Source organism: Mustelus asterias, unplaced genomic scaffold, assembly GCF_964213995.1.
Source record: "Mustelus asterias unplaced genomic scaffold, sMusAst1.hap1.1 HAP1_SCAFFOLD_296, whole genome shotgun sequence".
NCBI classification, from domain to species: Eukaryota; Metazoa; Chordata; class Chondrichthyes; order Carcharhiniformes; family Triakidae; genus Mustelus; species Mustelus asterias.
Window position 1 is genome coordinate 249,916 of NW_027590261.1, and position 13,734 is coordinate 263,649.

The following is a 13,734-nucleotide window of genomic DNA, read 5'->3' on the forward strand; positions in this document are numbered from 1 at the left end:
TTGGGTGTACTGAAGGAGAATTTAGCATAGCCAATGCACCGAACCAGCATGTCTTTCAGACTGTGGGAGGAAACCTGAGCACCCGGAGGAAACCCATGCAGATACGGAGAGAACGTGCAAACTCCACACAGTCACCCAAGACCGGAATTGAACCGGATCCCTGGCACTCTGAGGTAGCAGTGCTAACCACCGTGCCACAGCTCTCTGTGTGGAGTTTGCACGTTCTCCCTGTGTCTGCATAGGTTTGCTCAGAGTGCTCCACTTTTTGGAAGGAGTAATTTGACAAGGAAAAATTCAATGAACGGCATGACACTAGTAAGCTCTGTGGAACAAAGGGACCAGGGTGTGATTGTCCATAGATCTCTGAGGACAGAAGTGTATGTTAGTAGGCTGGTGAAAAAGGCATGTAGGACACTTGCCTTTATCAATTGAGGTATAGATTACAAAAGCAAGGAAGTCATGTTGGAGTTGCATAGAACTGTGGTGAGGTCACTGCTGGAATACTGTGTGCAGTTCTGGTCGCCACATTATAAGAAGGATGTGATTGCATTGGAGGGGGTGCAGAGGAGATTCACCAGTGAAGGTGAGTTACAGATGAGAGGGACAGTGTCAAAAGAGAGAACCATTGACAATATTAGATAATGTGGGGAAGTTGGGTTATCAGTGGTTTAGAGGGTAAAGGGAGATGAAGGGAGGTCTCATGGACAAGATGAGCAGTGAGAGGGTTTGATGGGAGATAGCAGAAGAATTGGAGAAAGATGTGAGTTCAGTACTTGGAAAAAGGGAAATTTCAGAGAGAGTTTTGTCTGGTGGTCCAGTGGAAGGGAGGGAGGCAGCTGATCAGATTGTCTCAATCTTAGAGACAAAGAAGCTCCACGAGCTCCTCACACTTGTTGTTGAAGATGAGGACGGAGGAGACGGGAGAGAGGCCCTTCAAAAGGAGAACCATTCACAGATTTTTTAAAAAGACAACAGCGAATACATTAACACAAAGACGGTGTATTTGAATTTTGTGCAGAATATTCGCCTCTATAACTGGCCTGAAGTTTATTAACATCAGCAGGTGCAGACCACAGTGTGATTGACAACAACATCCAATCTCCAGTTATTTATGAACTTGCTGGTGTCTCAGCAATGCGGATGACTGAGTGAATCTCTTCCCACACTTGGCGCAGGTGAATGGTCTCTCCCCGGTGTGAACCCGCTGATGTACAGTGAGATGAGATGATCGCCTGAACCCAGTCCCACAGTGAGAGCATCTGAATGGTTTCTCGCCAGTGTGAACTTGTTGATGGGACACCAGTTCCTGCGAGGTTTTAAAACATTTCCCACACTTCAGACACTTAAACGGTCTCTCATCAGTGTGGCCTCTTTGGTGTGTAATTAGGATGGATGAATTAACAAATCCCTTCCCACACTGGGAGCAGGTGAACGGTCTCTGCCTCGTGTGAACTTGCTGGTGTGTCAGCAGGGTGGATTTGTGAGTGAATCCCTTTCCACACTCAGAGCAGGTGAATCGCTTCTCCCCGGTGTGAACTCGCTGGTGTGTCAGCAGCGTGGATGACTGAGTGAATCCCATCCCACACACAGAGCAGGTGAATGGTCTCTCCCCAGTGTGAATTAGTTTGTGTTTAATCAGGGTGGATGACTGAGTGAATCCCTTCCCACACAAAGAGCAGGTGAATGGCCTCTGCCCAGTGTGTGTGCGCTGGTGATTTTGCAGGGTGGATAACTTAGTGAATCCCTTCCCGCAGTCCGAGCAGGTGAACGGCCTCTCCCCGTGTGACCACGCCGATGGGTTTCCAGCTGGGATGGGTAATTGAATCCCTTCCCACAGACCCCACATTTCCACGGCTTCTCCCCATCGTGACTGCATTTATGTTTGAACAGGCCAGATGACTGGTTGAAGTCTTGTCCACAAACGGAACACGAGTACGGTTTCTCCCCACTGTGAACGGTGCTTTTTCCTTCCATGTTCAAAATCCGATGATATTCCGGTCACAAAAAATTAGGCGACTCTGTGAGATCCTGATGTGGAATTTGGTTTCAGTTTCCCAACTGCAAATCCTAATCTTCTAAGACACTGTGAAATTGATTTAAAACAGAAAAAAAGGGAGTGAGAGAGAACACACAAAAACAGGTTGTGAAATTGAGCTGAATGAATGGGGTAATTTGTGGGGCCGGCATTAAGAAAAAGTGACCATGAAAGCTGCTGGATCGTCATAAAAACCCAACTGATTCACTCATGTGCTTCAGAGAAGGAAACCTGCCGCCTGGTCTGGACTGACACATGAACCAATATCTATCGAAGGGGTGAGAGAGAGGTGGAAGAAGCAGAGGGTGATGGAGAGGGTTTCTCTACATCTACATCCTGACCAGAATCTCCTAATCTCTCAACATCCACCATTTAGCTGGACCAGGGTAGTAGGTGCATGTGAAGATCATCACCTCCTAGTTCCCCTCCAACTCATACAACATCCTGACTTGTCTGACATCAATTACTGCATGAGCAGAAGTTTCCAGCATTTAAATATCGGGAAGATTGGAGTCATTGTCTTCAGTCTCCACTACAAACTTCACCACCCTCACAACTGACTCCACCCTCTCCATGTTAAATATCTGAAGCTGAACTAAGTTGTTCACAACCATGGTGTCTTACTTGAGAAGAGTTTTAGACCACATATCCACATCATCACCAAAATCATCTATTTCCACCTCAGTAACATCCCCCAACTCTGCCTTAGCCTCAGTTAATCATAGAATTGGGCGGCACGGTAGCACAGGGGTTAGCACTGCTGCTTCACAGCTCCAGGGTCCCGGGTTCGATTCCCGACTCGGGTCACTGTCTGTGTGGAGTTTGCACATTCTCCTCGTGTCTGCGTGGGTTTCCTCCGGGTGCTCCGGTTTCCTCCCACAGTCCAAAGATGTGCGGGTTAGGTTGATTGGCCAGGTTAAAAAAAAAATTGCCCCTTAGAGTCCTGAGATGTGTAGGTTAGAGGGATTAGTGGGTAAATATGTGGGGGTAGGGCCTGGGTGGGATTGTGGTCGGTGCAGACTCGATGGGCCGAATGGCCTTCTTCTGCACTGTAGGGTTTCTATGATTTCTTTCTCTGAATCTCTGCAGTGCAGAAGGAGGCCATTCGGGCTATAAAGCCCACACTGACAACAATCCCACCTCAGCCCTATCCCCATCGCCCCATGTATTTACCCTGCTAAACCCTGACACTAAGGGGCAACTTAGCATAGCCAATCAACCTAATCCACACATCTCTGGAATATGGGAGGAAACCGGAGCACCTGGAGGAAACCCACGCAGACACGGGGAGAATGTGAAGACTCCACACAGACAGTGACCCAAGATGGGAATTGTCCCTGGCACTGTGAGGCAGCAGTGCTAACCACTGTGCCATCATGTCACTGCAGAATCCATCATCCATTCCTTTCTTACCTCTCAACTGAACAATTCCAATACAGTTCCAACCGGCCTCCAACATTAAGCAACCCCCTCCAAACCATCCTAAACTGCCCATATGCTTACTCACACCAAATCATGTTCACCCATCGCCCCTATGCTTGCTGATCTACAAATGCTTCCTTTTACGAAGCATCAGAATTTTAAAATTCTCATCTTTGTTTTCCTCCATGGTTACAATCATTCCTGTGTCTGTAATCTTCTCCAGCCACACACTCCTCTGAGATCTCAACGATAATCTAATTCCTCTTGAGCATTCTCAGTTTTAATCATTATACCATTACAAATCATCCTTTCAGTTGCACAGGCCACAAGCTCTGCAATCTCTTCTTCAAATCTCTCTGCCTGTCCATCACCTCTGCTTTCTTCAAAACCCACCTCTTTGACCAAACCTTTGGTCACCTGTCCTAATATGGCTCAGTATCAAATATCACTGTACAATATTTGTGAGAAAATGTCTGGGGCTGTTTTATTATGTTAAAGACACAATATGAATATAAATGATTGCAACTGCCCTGATATCGTTGTTCTCATCAGTAAGAAATTGGAAGTGAAAGGGTGAAGCAGTTAGATGGTCAAGTTGTTCACAAGCTTCTTCACGCAGAGAGTTGTGGGAGTGTGGAATGCGCTGCCGGGTAAAGTGGTAAATGCGGGGTCACTTTTAACATTTAAGAAAAACTTGGAACGGGTTCATGGATGAGCTGTAATTTTCTATGGTTCTATAAGTGCAGGTCAGTGGGACGAGGCATAAAATGGTTCGGCACAGACAAGAAGGGCCAAAAGGCCTGTTTCTGAGCTGTAATTTTCTATGGTTCTAGGGGTGTGGAGGGATATGGTCCAAGTGCAGGTCAGTGGAACTAGGCAAAAAATGGTTCGGCACAGACATAAAGGGCCAAAAGGCCTGTTTCTGAGCTGTAATTTTCTATGGTTCTATGGTTCTAGGGGTGTGGAGGGATATGGTCCAAGTGCAGGTCAGTGGAACTAGGCAAAAAATGGTTCGGCACAGACATAAAGGGCCAAAAGGCCTGTTTCTGAGCTGTAATTTTCTATGGTTCTATGGTTCTAGGGGTGTGGAGGGATATGGTCCAAGTGCAGGTCAGTGGAACTAGGCAAAAAATGGTTCGGCACAGACATGAAGGGCCAAAAGGCCTGTTTCTGAGTTGTAATTTTCTATAGTTCTATGGTTAAGCTGTCAGTGGTAATTCCAAAACATTGCCCCAAACAAAGATGGCGACTGCGCATGCGCCGTGTTGCTCTTGCCCCGATGACGATGGCGCTGATCAACCCGGGTCTGGAACTGGGAGAATGCCGAGGCCCTGCTCTGCGCTGAGGGCCGGGACCATTCTCTGATATCGCTAGGTTCTTTTTTAAGAGTTCGCAGTTTACGTAACATGTTTACGACGCCTCTCCAAACCCCCGCCTGGTCTATCGCGTCCTCCGTCCCGCCATTTCCACCTTTACTGATTGTGGATCCGAGAAAGAATGTCTCCACCGCCATTAATCACACTGCGCATGCTTCACTCAGCCCCGCCCCTCATTCACTCCGATTGGTCGGAGGACCAGCTGTTCCCACGCGGCCGTCCAGCTTCCTCTCTTTCTATTGGCCCGGAGTTGCCGTCAATCAGTCCCCGGGCATTGTGAGGTGTCGGGTGAGAGGTCAGTGCCGGGGGGCGGGGTTTACAATGAACATCCTCCACTCTCCCTGTCTACCGCTTCCGGCTTCTCCCCTCAAACCATCTCCAACAAAGAGAGAAGGGGACACACTGACCGAGTGACAATGTCACTGCATTAGTAATCCAGAGAGACAGCACAATGTTCTGGGGACAGGGCTTCAAATCCATTCAATTAATACAATTTACAATTTAAAGTTAGTCTCAGTGAGGGTGACTGAGGTTTCTCTGAGAAAATCTGCACACATTCCATTCTGGGCACAAGATTCAGATTCCTGTTTTGTCACAAGGTATGAATGAAATTATGTTCAGTTTGTTATTTTTGTTAAAATTGGTTTTTTTTTGTTAAATTTGACAAATGGTACAGTGGTTAGCACTGCTGCTTTTCAGCGCCAGGGACCTGGGTTCGTTTCCCGGATTGGGTCTGTGTGGAGTTTGCATGTCCTCCCCGTGTCTGCGTGGGTTTCCTCCGGGTGCTCCGGTTTCCTCCCACAATCTGAAAAATGTGCTGGTTAGGTGCATTGGCCATGCTAAATTCTCTCTCAGTGTACCCGAACAGACGCTGGAGTGTGGCGACTCGGGGATTTTCATGGTAACTTCATTGCAGTGTTAATGTAAGCCTACTTGTGACTAATAAATGGACTTTACTTTAAAAGGATCTGGAAAAAATTATCTAAAACTTAATTTGGATATCCAGAGAGTGTGTGGGACGGGAATTTACAGATTTGGGGGAACAAGAGAGGATAAAATATTCCAGAGAAACTAGAATTGTCTGTTCAGAGTTTCTGTCCTGGACTGACATTTGGTTACATTTGTAAACCCCATTGACAGCATATTAGAAGCGGAGGATTTGTGGAGAAAATATTTAATTAAGGATCAATTCAGGGTCAAAGTCATTTGGGGAATGAAAGTGAAAAATATTCCACCAAATGAGAACTGTCTGTTCTGAATTTCTATCTTGTACTGACAGTGATGACTTTTTAAACAGTCCAAAGATGTGCGGGTTAGGCTGATTGGCCAAGCTAAAAATTGCCCTTAGTGTCCTGGGATGCGTAGTGGGTAAAATATATGGGGGTAGGGCCTGGGTGGGATTGTGGTCGGTGCAGACTCGATGGGCCGAATGGCCTCTTTCTGTGCTGTAGGGATTCTAGGATTCTAAGATTTCTAAGATAAACTCCTTTATCAGGTTATTAGAAGCAGAGGATTTGGAGATAGGAAATGCAAACCAAACATCACATCAACATCTGATGCTCAATGAATCAGAGTGTGAGTATCATTGGCCTTTGAATGTGGAGGGAAGATTGTTTTAACAAGTTGCATAGCCTTTAAAATATTTCAACATTTGAAGCAGATAGAATCCACGTGTACTGTGTACGAGGCTTGAACTGATCAACCAACCTGGAGAGAAACAAGGATACCAGCACCACAGGGAAACCGTGTAAATGTGGGGATTGTGGAAAGGGATTCAAGTATCCATCCCTGCTGGAAATTCATCGACGCAGTCACACTGGAGAGAAACCATTCACCTGCTCTGTATGTGGGAAGGGATTCACTCAGTCAACCACTCTGCTGAGACACCAGCGATTTCACACAGGGGAGAGACCGTTCCCCTGTTGTGTGTGTGGGAAGGGATTCACTCAGTCATCTGAGCTTCTGATACACTGGAGAGTTCATACTGGAGAGAAGCCATTCACCTGCTCTGTTTGTGGGAGGGGATTCACTCAGTTATCCCAGCTGCTGACACACCAGCGAGTTCACACTAGGGAGAGGCCATTCACCTGCTCTGTGTGTGAGAAGAGATTCACTAATTCATCAAACCGGCTTACACATCAGCAAGTTCACACTGGCGAGAGACCATACGTTTGTTCCATGTGTGAGAAAGGATTCACAACTTCATCCAACCTTTTGACACACCAGCGAATTCACACCCGAGAGAGGCCATTCACCTGTTCGGTGTGGGAGAGGGGATTCAGTCAGCTAGCCCACCTGCTGACACACCAGCAAGTTCACAAGTGACTGAAGGGTTTGGATTCCACTGATGTTGCTGGCGTTCATCATACCCAGGACTGAACCATGTTCATTCTGACAATTCAGGTTTGTCTCTCTGATGTGACCAACCATAGTTCTGGCTGGTGTTTAAGATTCTAGTTAGTTAACTGATTGTGTTCTTGGACCTGCAGCCTCCCTTTAAGAATATGTGTCTGTGATCATTCCCCTGAATTCAGAGAATTCCACCAGCAATCAGTTTGCCACAAATATTGAACTTTTACTTCAATCCTAAATTGATCTTTGGTTCAAACTCGACAATTCACTGTCTGAGAGGTTCTACTGATGAACATCTTCAATTAGAAAGTGCTGATTAATCCTTGCTGACAATTCTTACTGACCTGCACATTACACACAGTGAGAGCTCCGTTATCCCCCAGAAAGAAGAGGAATGGGAATTGGTGGAGAATCAAGCATTCCCAAATGTTACCCCTCCCGTCTGGTACAGAAATCCCCTTGGCCCGGGAATGAAGACAGGTCCAATTGAAATAACAAACTGGTGTATATCTTTTATGAAAAAGGGGCTACAAAATCAACAGATAGGAGAGATTGGTGTCAATCATATTGAGTAAACAAGTAAACTAAATCAAATTAGCTGAGGGGAGGGGATTGGTGTCAGTGACTGTGGAGTTTACATCAGTCAGCAGGAGATTGGTGGCACTGACTGTGGGGTTTACATCAGACGGGGGAAGATTGATGTCAGTGACTGTGGGGTTTTATATCATGATGTGGAGATGCCGGCGTTGGACTGGGGTAAGCACAGTAAGAAGTCTCACAACACCAGATTGTCTGTACCTTTAAGACCTGGCTGGCTGTAGAGATTTGCATTCTAATCAGTATTCTGTAACTTGATTTTGTGTCTCTGTGCACTGTTGGAGACAGATATCCACTCCATCTGACGAAGGAGCAGCACTCCGAAAGCTTATGGTATTTGCTACCAAATAAACCTGTTGGACTTTAACCTGGTGTTGTGAGACTTCTTACCGGGTTTTATATCGGACAGGAGGAGATTGGTGTCAGTGACTGTGGGGTTTATCAGACAGGAGGAGATTGGTGTCAGTCACTGTGGGGGTTTATGTCATGATGTGGATATGCCGGCGTTGGACTGGGGTGAACACAGTAAGAGTTTTAACAACACCAGGTTAAAGTCCAACAGGTTTATTTGGTAGCAAATACCATTAGCTTTCGGAGCGCTGCTCCTTCGTCAGATGGAGTGGAAATGTGCTCTCAAACAGGGCACAGAGACACAAAATCAAGTTACAGAATACTGATTAGAATGCGAATCCCTACAGCCAGCCAGGTCTTAAAGGTACAGACATGTGGGTGGAGGGAGCATTAAGCACAGGTTAAAGAGATGTGTATTGTCTCCAGACAGGCCAGCCCGCAAGTCCAGGAGGCAAGCTGTGGGGGTTACTGATAATGTGACATAAATCCAACATCCCGGTTTAGGCCGTCCTCATGTGTGCGGAACTTGGCTATCAGTTTCTGCTCAGCGACTCAGGGAGAGTTCACCAGCTGCATGAGGAAAAGGATTAACTGGCTCGTCCCATTCAGTGACACAGTCGGACAATCACACTGAGAAAGGGTTCAGACACTTCCTGTCTCTGAAGGGATTTACTCAGCTTTCCCGCCTGTTAACATCCCAGTTTAAAAACCAAATGATTTCTTGCACAATCAGTTGTGGGATGGAGGAGAGTCAGTGTGTGGATGAGGAAGATTCACAACACTCCCCTCAGGCTGCAAATCCCAAATCCACATTTTCCCCATTTGCGTTGGCAGCTCTGGGCATTGCCCAGGTGATGGGCCCAGGTTAACAGCTGCCATCCTCATAGGGGGCCATGAGCAGCTGGTCATGTGTGCACATATTAATCTGACTTTTCACTGCACCCTTGCTCTGACTGAAACACTATGATCTGCACCCTTTCCTTCTCCCTTATGTACTCTATGAACGGTATGTTTTGTCTGCACAGCACGCAAGAAACAATACTTTTCACGTGACAATAAATCAAATCAATGTGTCATCATCCTGGGCTCGGAACTGGGAGGAGAGAACATAGAACAGTACAACACAGAACAGGCCCTTCGGCCCACGATGTTGTGCCGAGCTTAATCTGAAACCAAGAATGTTGTGAATTTCCCAGAATTGTTACAGCGCAGAAAGAGGCCATTTGGCCCATGTGTCTGTGCTGACTCTTGGAATGAGCAATTCATGGAGAGCTATTCCCCTGTCTCCTCCCTGCAACTCAGTTCATTTGTCCCCTTCAGATAACCAAATTCAGAGTTTGTATCCTGGACTGACAGTGATGGATTTTGGAAACTCCTTTTACAGAGGGCTAGAAGGGGAGGATTTACATATAGCAAACGCAAAGCAAGAGAAATATTTGTTCGGAATGTTCTCCTGTCCTTACACTAACAGCTATTTTACACACCTTTTTCGACAGGAAGTTGCAGTCGGAAAACACGTCAATATCTGACAAATTCACTCGATTCATCAGGATCTGAATATCTTTGACCTTTGAATGTGGAAGGAGAAACGTTTGTTCTGTCTGTGGGAAAAGATTTCAAACATCAGTGTGACTGGAAAAATACACACACCCGAGTGAGAGTGTTCCAGTGAACTGACTGTGGAAAGAGTTTTAACCAGTTACACAGCCTGAAAAACCATCGCACCATTCACAGTGGGGAGAGATTGTACATGTGTTCTGTAGGTAAACAAGAATCAAAGTGATCATCCACCTTGAAGAGACACAAAGACATCTTAACCATGGATAAACCATGGGAATGTAGGGACTGTGGGGAGGGATTCTGTTACCCATCCACACTGCAAATTCATCAACGCAGTCACACTGGGGAGAGACCATTCACTTGTTCTCGGTGTGGGAAGGGATTCACAAATTCATCTGACTTTCTGGCACACCAGCGAATTCACACAGGGGAGAGACCATTTATCTGCTCTGAGTGTGGAAAGGGATACACTCGGTCATCCCACCTGCTGATACACAAGCGAGTTCACACAGGGGAGAGACCATTCACCTGCTCTGTTTGTGGGAAATGTTTTACAAATTCATCTGATCTTCTGACACACCAGCCAGCTCACACTGGGGCGAGACCATTCACCTGCTCCATCTGTCGTAAGAGATTCACTCGGTCAACACTCCTCACTGCACACCAACTTGTTCACACTAACAATAGACCTTTTAAATGTTCTGATTGTGAGAAGAGCTTTAAAAGCAGGCGTGAAGTGCTGTCACACCAACGTACACACACTGGGGAGAGGCCATTCACCTGCTCCGAATGTGGGAAGAGATTCACCAATTCATCCAACTTTCTGAGACACCAGCGAGTTCACACTGGGGAGAGGTTGTTTACCTGCTGTGTGTGTGGGAAGGGATTTGCTCAGTCAAACAACCTGGTTAGACACCAGCGTGTTCACAAGTGACTCAAGGAATTGGATTCTGTCGTTATTGCTGCTGTTAATCACATTCGGGACTAAACCATGTCCATTCTGACTGTTGTGTTTTTTCTGCTGATAATAATTGAACTGAAGTTTAATATTCTGGATATATCTCACATTAATTAACTTTGGTTTAAACACATTGTTGTAGATTTTGTTTTTCCCACCTAAGTGTTTAACATCACCTGTCTGGACCTCAAGGACAATCCAGGGGAAGATCATACAGCAGGAACAGAACTTCAGCCTGGACACAGTCCAGGAGTATAATGACCATCAACATCTTGTCCCTGTTGAATAAAATCAAACATAGCGTTTATCTTCCTTCGAGTTATCTGACTTTTTCATTTTGTACATTTCACACTGATCCCCGTGGTAACATAGATATTATGTTCCTTCTTCATTTCAACCCAGAACATCATATGGACCTTTACAATTAACTTCTCAGTCCCACTTCTTTCATCAATGCTTTCAACTTTAAATGTTCAATAGGTGATGAAGTAATGTAATGTTCTTGGTGGTTCATGGGCAGTACCGATCTTCTTTACTGCCTGTAGCAGGGAGGGTGCTATGGTTTGTTGGAGTTTTTGTAGAAACTGGTCATGAGTCTATTGTGTAGCAATGGGGGGTGGGACCCTGGTGGAAAGCACAATCTGGATTGGCCGACCAACCATGAACTGAAATGGGCTGTGAACAGGGTTTTGAAAAGGAGGGATATGAATGGTCATTTCGACACCAGACGAGGCAGTGATCCAGTCATTGACCCTGAACAGATCATCAGCTCCCTTCTTGACAGCTTTTTTCAATATTGTTTCTCCAGAGTCATCTAGGATGTGCAGAATTATTGAATTAAGCACTAAATGAGACTCTGTGTGCTTAAGTAACCAAATGAACCCTTAATATCTGGACAATTGAATTTGATTTGATTTATTATTGTCACATGTATCAACATACCGTGAAAAGTATTGTTTCTTGCGCGCTGTGCAGACAAAACATACCGTTCATAGAGAAGGAAATGAGAGAGTGCAAAATGTCGTGTTACAGTCATAGCTAGGGTGCAGCGAAAGATCAACTTAATGCAAGTAAGTCCATTCAAAAGTCTGACAGCAGCAGGGAAGAAGCTGTTCTTGAGTCGGTTGGTACGTGACCTCAGACTTTTGTATCTTTTTCCTGATGGAAGAAGGTGGAAGAGAGAATGTCCAGGGTGCTTGGGGTCCTTCATTATGCTGGCTGCTTTGCCAAGGCAGCGGGAAGTGTGTAGATGGAGTCAATGGATGGGAGGCTGGTTTGAGTGATGGATTGGGCTACATTCACAACCTCTTGTAGTTCCTTGCAGTCTTGGGCAGAGCAGGAGCCATCCCAAGCTATGATACAACGAGAAAGAATGCTTTCTATGGTGCATCTGTAAAAGTTGATGAGAGTCATAGCTGACATGCCAAATTTCCTCAGTCTTTTGAGAAAGTAGAGGCATTGGTTGGCTTTCTTAACTATAGGAGCAAGTGTGTTCAAGAACTATCAACTGGAAAACTCATGTACTCTGGCACGAGAAAGAAACTGTTGATTCTGGAATCGAAGCCAGTCAGGGTATGGTCAGGGGCGGAGTGGTGAGTGGAGGGATGTTAATGTGCAGTTGGAAAAGTTTAGAAACCTTTGCTTATTTGCAGAGGAGAGTAGGGGTTTAAATCACTTTGAGAAATGAAACATAGATCATCTATTCAAAAGAATTAATGTACCTCAATTGGGGAGCAAAATTATTTCATAGGCCCGGTTTCACTGTGCAATGGCGCTGTAGGTACCCAGCATTCGCTGCGGGTGTGAAAGTGCCCAATTCAGTCCACAGGAGGCCAGTGCGCAGTCGTGGTGCTGTATCTGGAGCATGCGCAGTGTCACTTTGCTCGGAGCCCTGCGAGTGCGGGAGACGCTTCTTTCAGCGGGTGAGAGTCGGTCGGGCGGAGAGAGGAATGGAGTCGGGGTGGGGAGAGGAGAGGGGAGGGGGGAGGGGGGAGGAATGGAGCCAGGAGTCGGGGTGGGGGGGGGGAGGAATGGAGTCGGGAGTCGGGGTGGGGAGGGAGGAATGGAGTCGGGGTGGGGAGGGGGGAATGGAGTCGGGGTGGGGAGGGGGGAATGGAGTCGGGGTGGGGAGGGGGGAATGGAGTCGGGGTGGGGAGGGAGGAATGGAGCCGGGAGTCGGGGAGGGGAGAGAGGAATGGAGTCGGGAGTCGGGGTGGGGAGGGAGGAATGGAGTCGGGGTGGGGAGGGAGGAATGGAGCCGGGAGTCGGGGAGGGGAGAGAGGAATGGAGTCGGGAGTCGGGGTGGGGAGGGAGGAATGGAGTCGGGGTGGGGAGGGAGGAATGGAGTCGGTGTGGGGAGGGAGGAATGGAGCCGGGAGTCGGGGAGGGGAGAGAGGAATGGAGTCGGGAGTCGGGGTGGGGAGGGAGGAATGGAGTCGGTGTGGGGAGGGAGGAATGGAGCCGGGAGTCGGGGAGGGGAGAGAGCAGAAGCTTCACAAACACCCGCTGGAGGCCGCAAGGCACCATAATGACCCCGTGGGCCCGTGACCTCCGTGCTGTGGCTTTTACCCAGGAACCCGCCAGAATATCAGCCGCCATCTTGTTCCAGCAGGGATTAGAATCATAGAATCCTGCAGAGCAGAAAGAGGCCATTCAGCCCATCGAGTCTGCACCGACCACAATCCCACCCAGGGCCTATCCCCATAACCACATGCATTTACCCTAGCTAGCCCCCCTGACACTGAGGGGCAATCTAGCATAGCCAATCCGCACAGAGAATCCCTACAAGTGCAGAAAGAGGCCATTCAGCCCATCAAGTCTACACCGACCACAATCCCACCCAGACCCTATCCTCATAACCCCATGCATTTACCCCTGACACGAAGGGGCAATTTGGCATGGCCAATCCACCTAACCCGTACATCTTTGGAGGAAACCGGAGCACCCAGAGGAAACCCACACAGACACAGGGAGAATGTGCAAACTCCACACAGACAGTGACCCAAGCCGGGAATCGAACCCGGGTCCCTGGCGCTGTGAGGCAGCAGTGCCAGGGACTTGGATTGAAAGGCATGTGCGGTTAT

At 47.2% G+C, this 13,734-nt stretch overlaps 2 protein-coding genes across 4 annotated transcripts in view; one reads left to right on the forward strand and one right to left on the reverse strand.

Moving 5' to 3' along the window:
* Positions 1 to 979: 979 nt before the first annotated feature.
* LOC144486192 (uncharacterized) overlaps positions 980 to 13,734 on the reverse strand; it is a 41,432-nt gene continuing 28,677 nt past the window's right edge. Inside the window, exon 5 of the mRNA XM_078204284.1 lies at positions 980 to 1,763. Coding sequence (XP_078060410.1) covers positions 1,106 to 1,763 — 658 coding nt within the window. The 3' untranslated portion in view covers positions 980 to 1,105. The remainder of the gene's footprint in view (positions 1,764 to 13,734) is intronic.
* On the forward strand, positions 1,983 to 10,963 carry LOC144486189 (uncharacterized). Of its 3 annotated transcripts, XM_078204276.1 has the most exons (3): positions 4,715 to 5,432; positions 6,329 to 7,236; positions 9,159 to 10,963. In XM_078204276.1, the coding sequence occupies exon 3, from the start codon at positions 9,953 to 9,955 to the stop codon at positions 10,625 to 10,627; it is 675 nt and encodes a 224-aa protein (XP_078060402.1). In that variant the 5' UTR covers positions 4,715 to 5,432; positions 6,329 to 7,236; positions 9,159 to 9,952; the 3' UTR covers positions 10,628 to 10,963. The 3 variants fall into 3 exon arrangements, with proteins under 3 accessions (XP_078060405.1, XP_078060402.1, XP_078060404.1); XM_078204279.1 differs by lacking the exon at positions 6,329 to 7,236 and having other exon boundaries at positions 1,983 to 5,432; positions 9,630 to 10,963; XM_078204278.1 differs by lacking the exon at positions 4,715 to 5,432 and having other exon boundaries at positions 7,106 to 7,236; positions 9,630 to 10,957.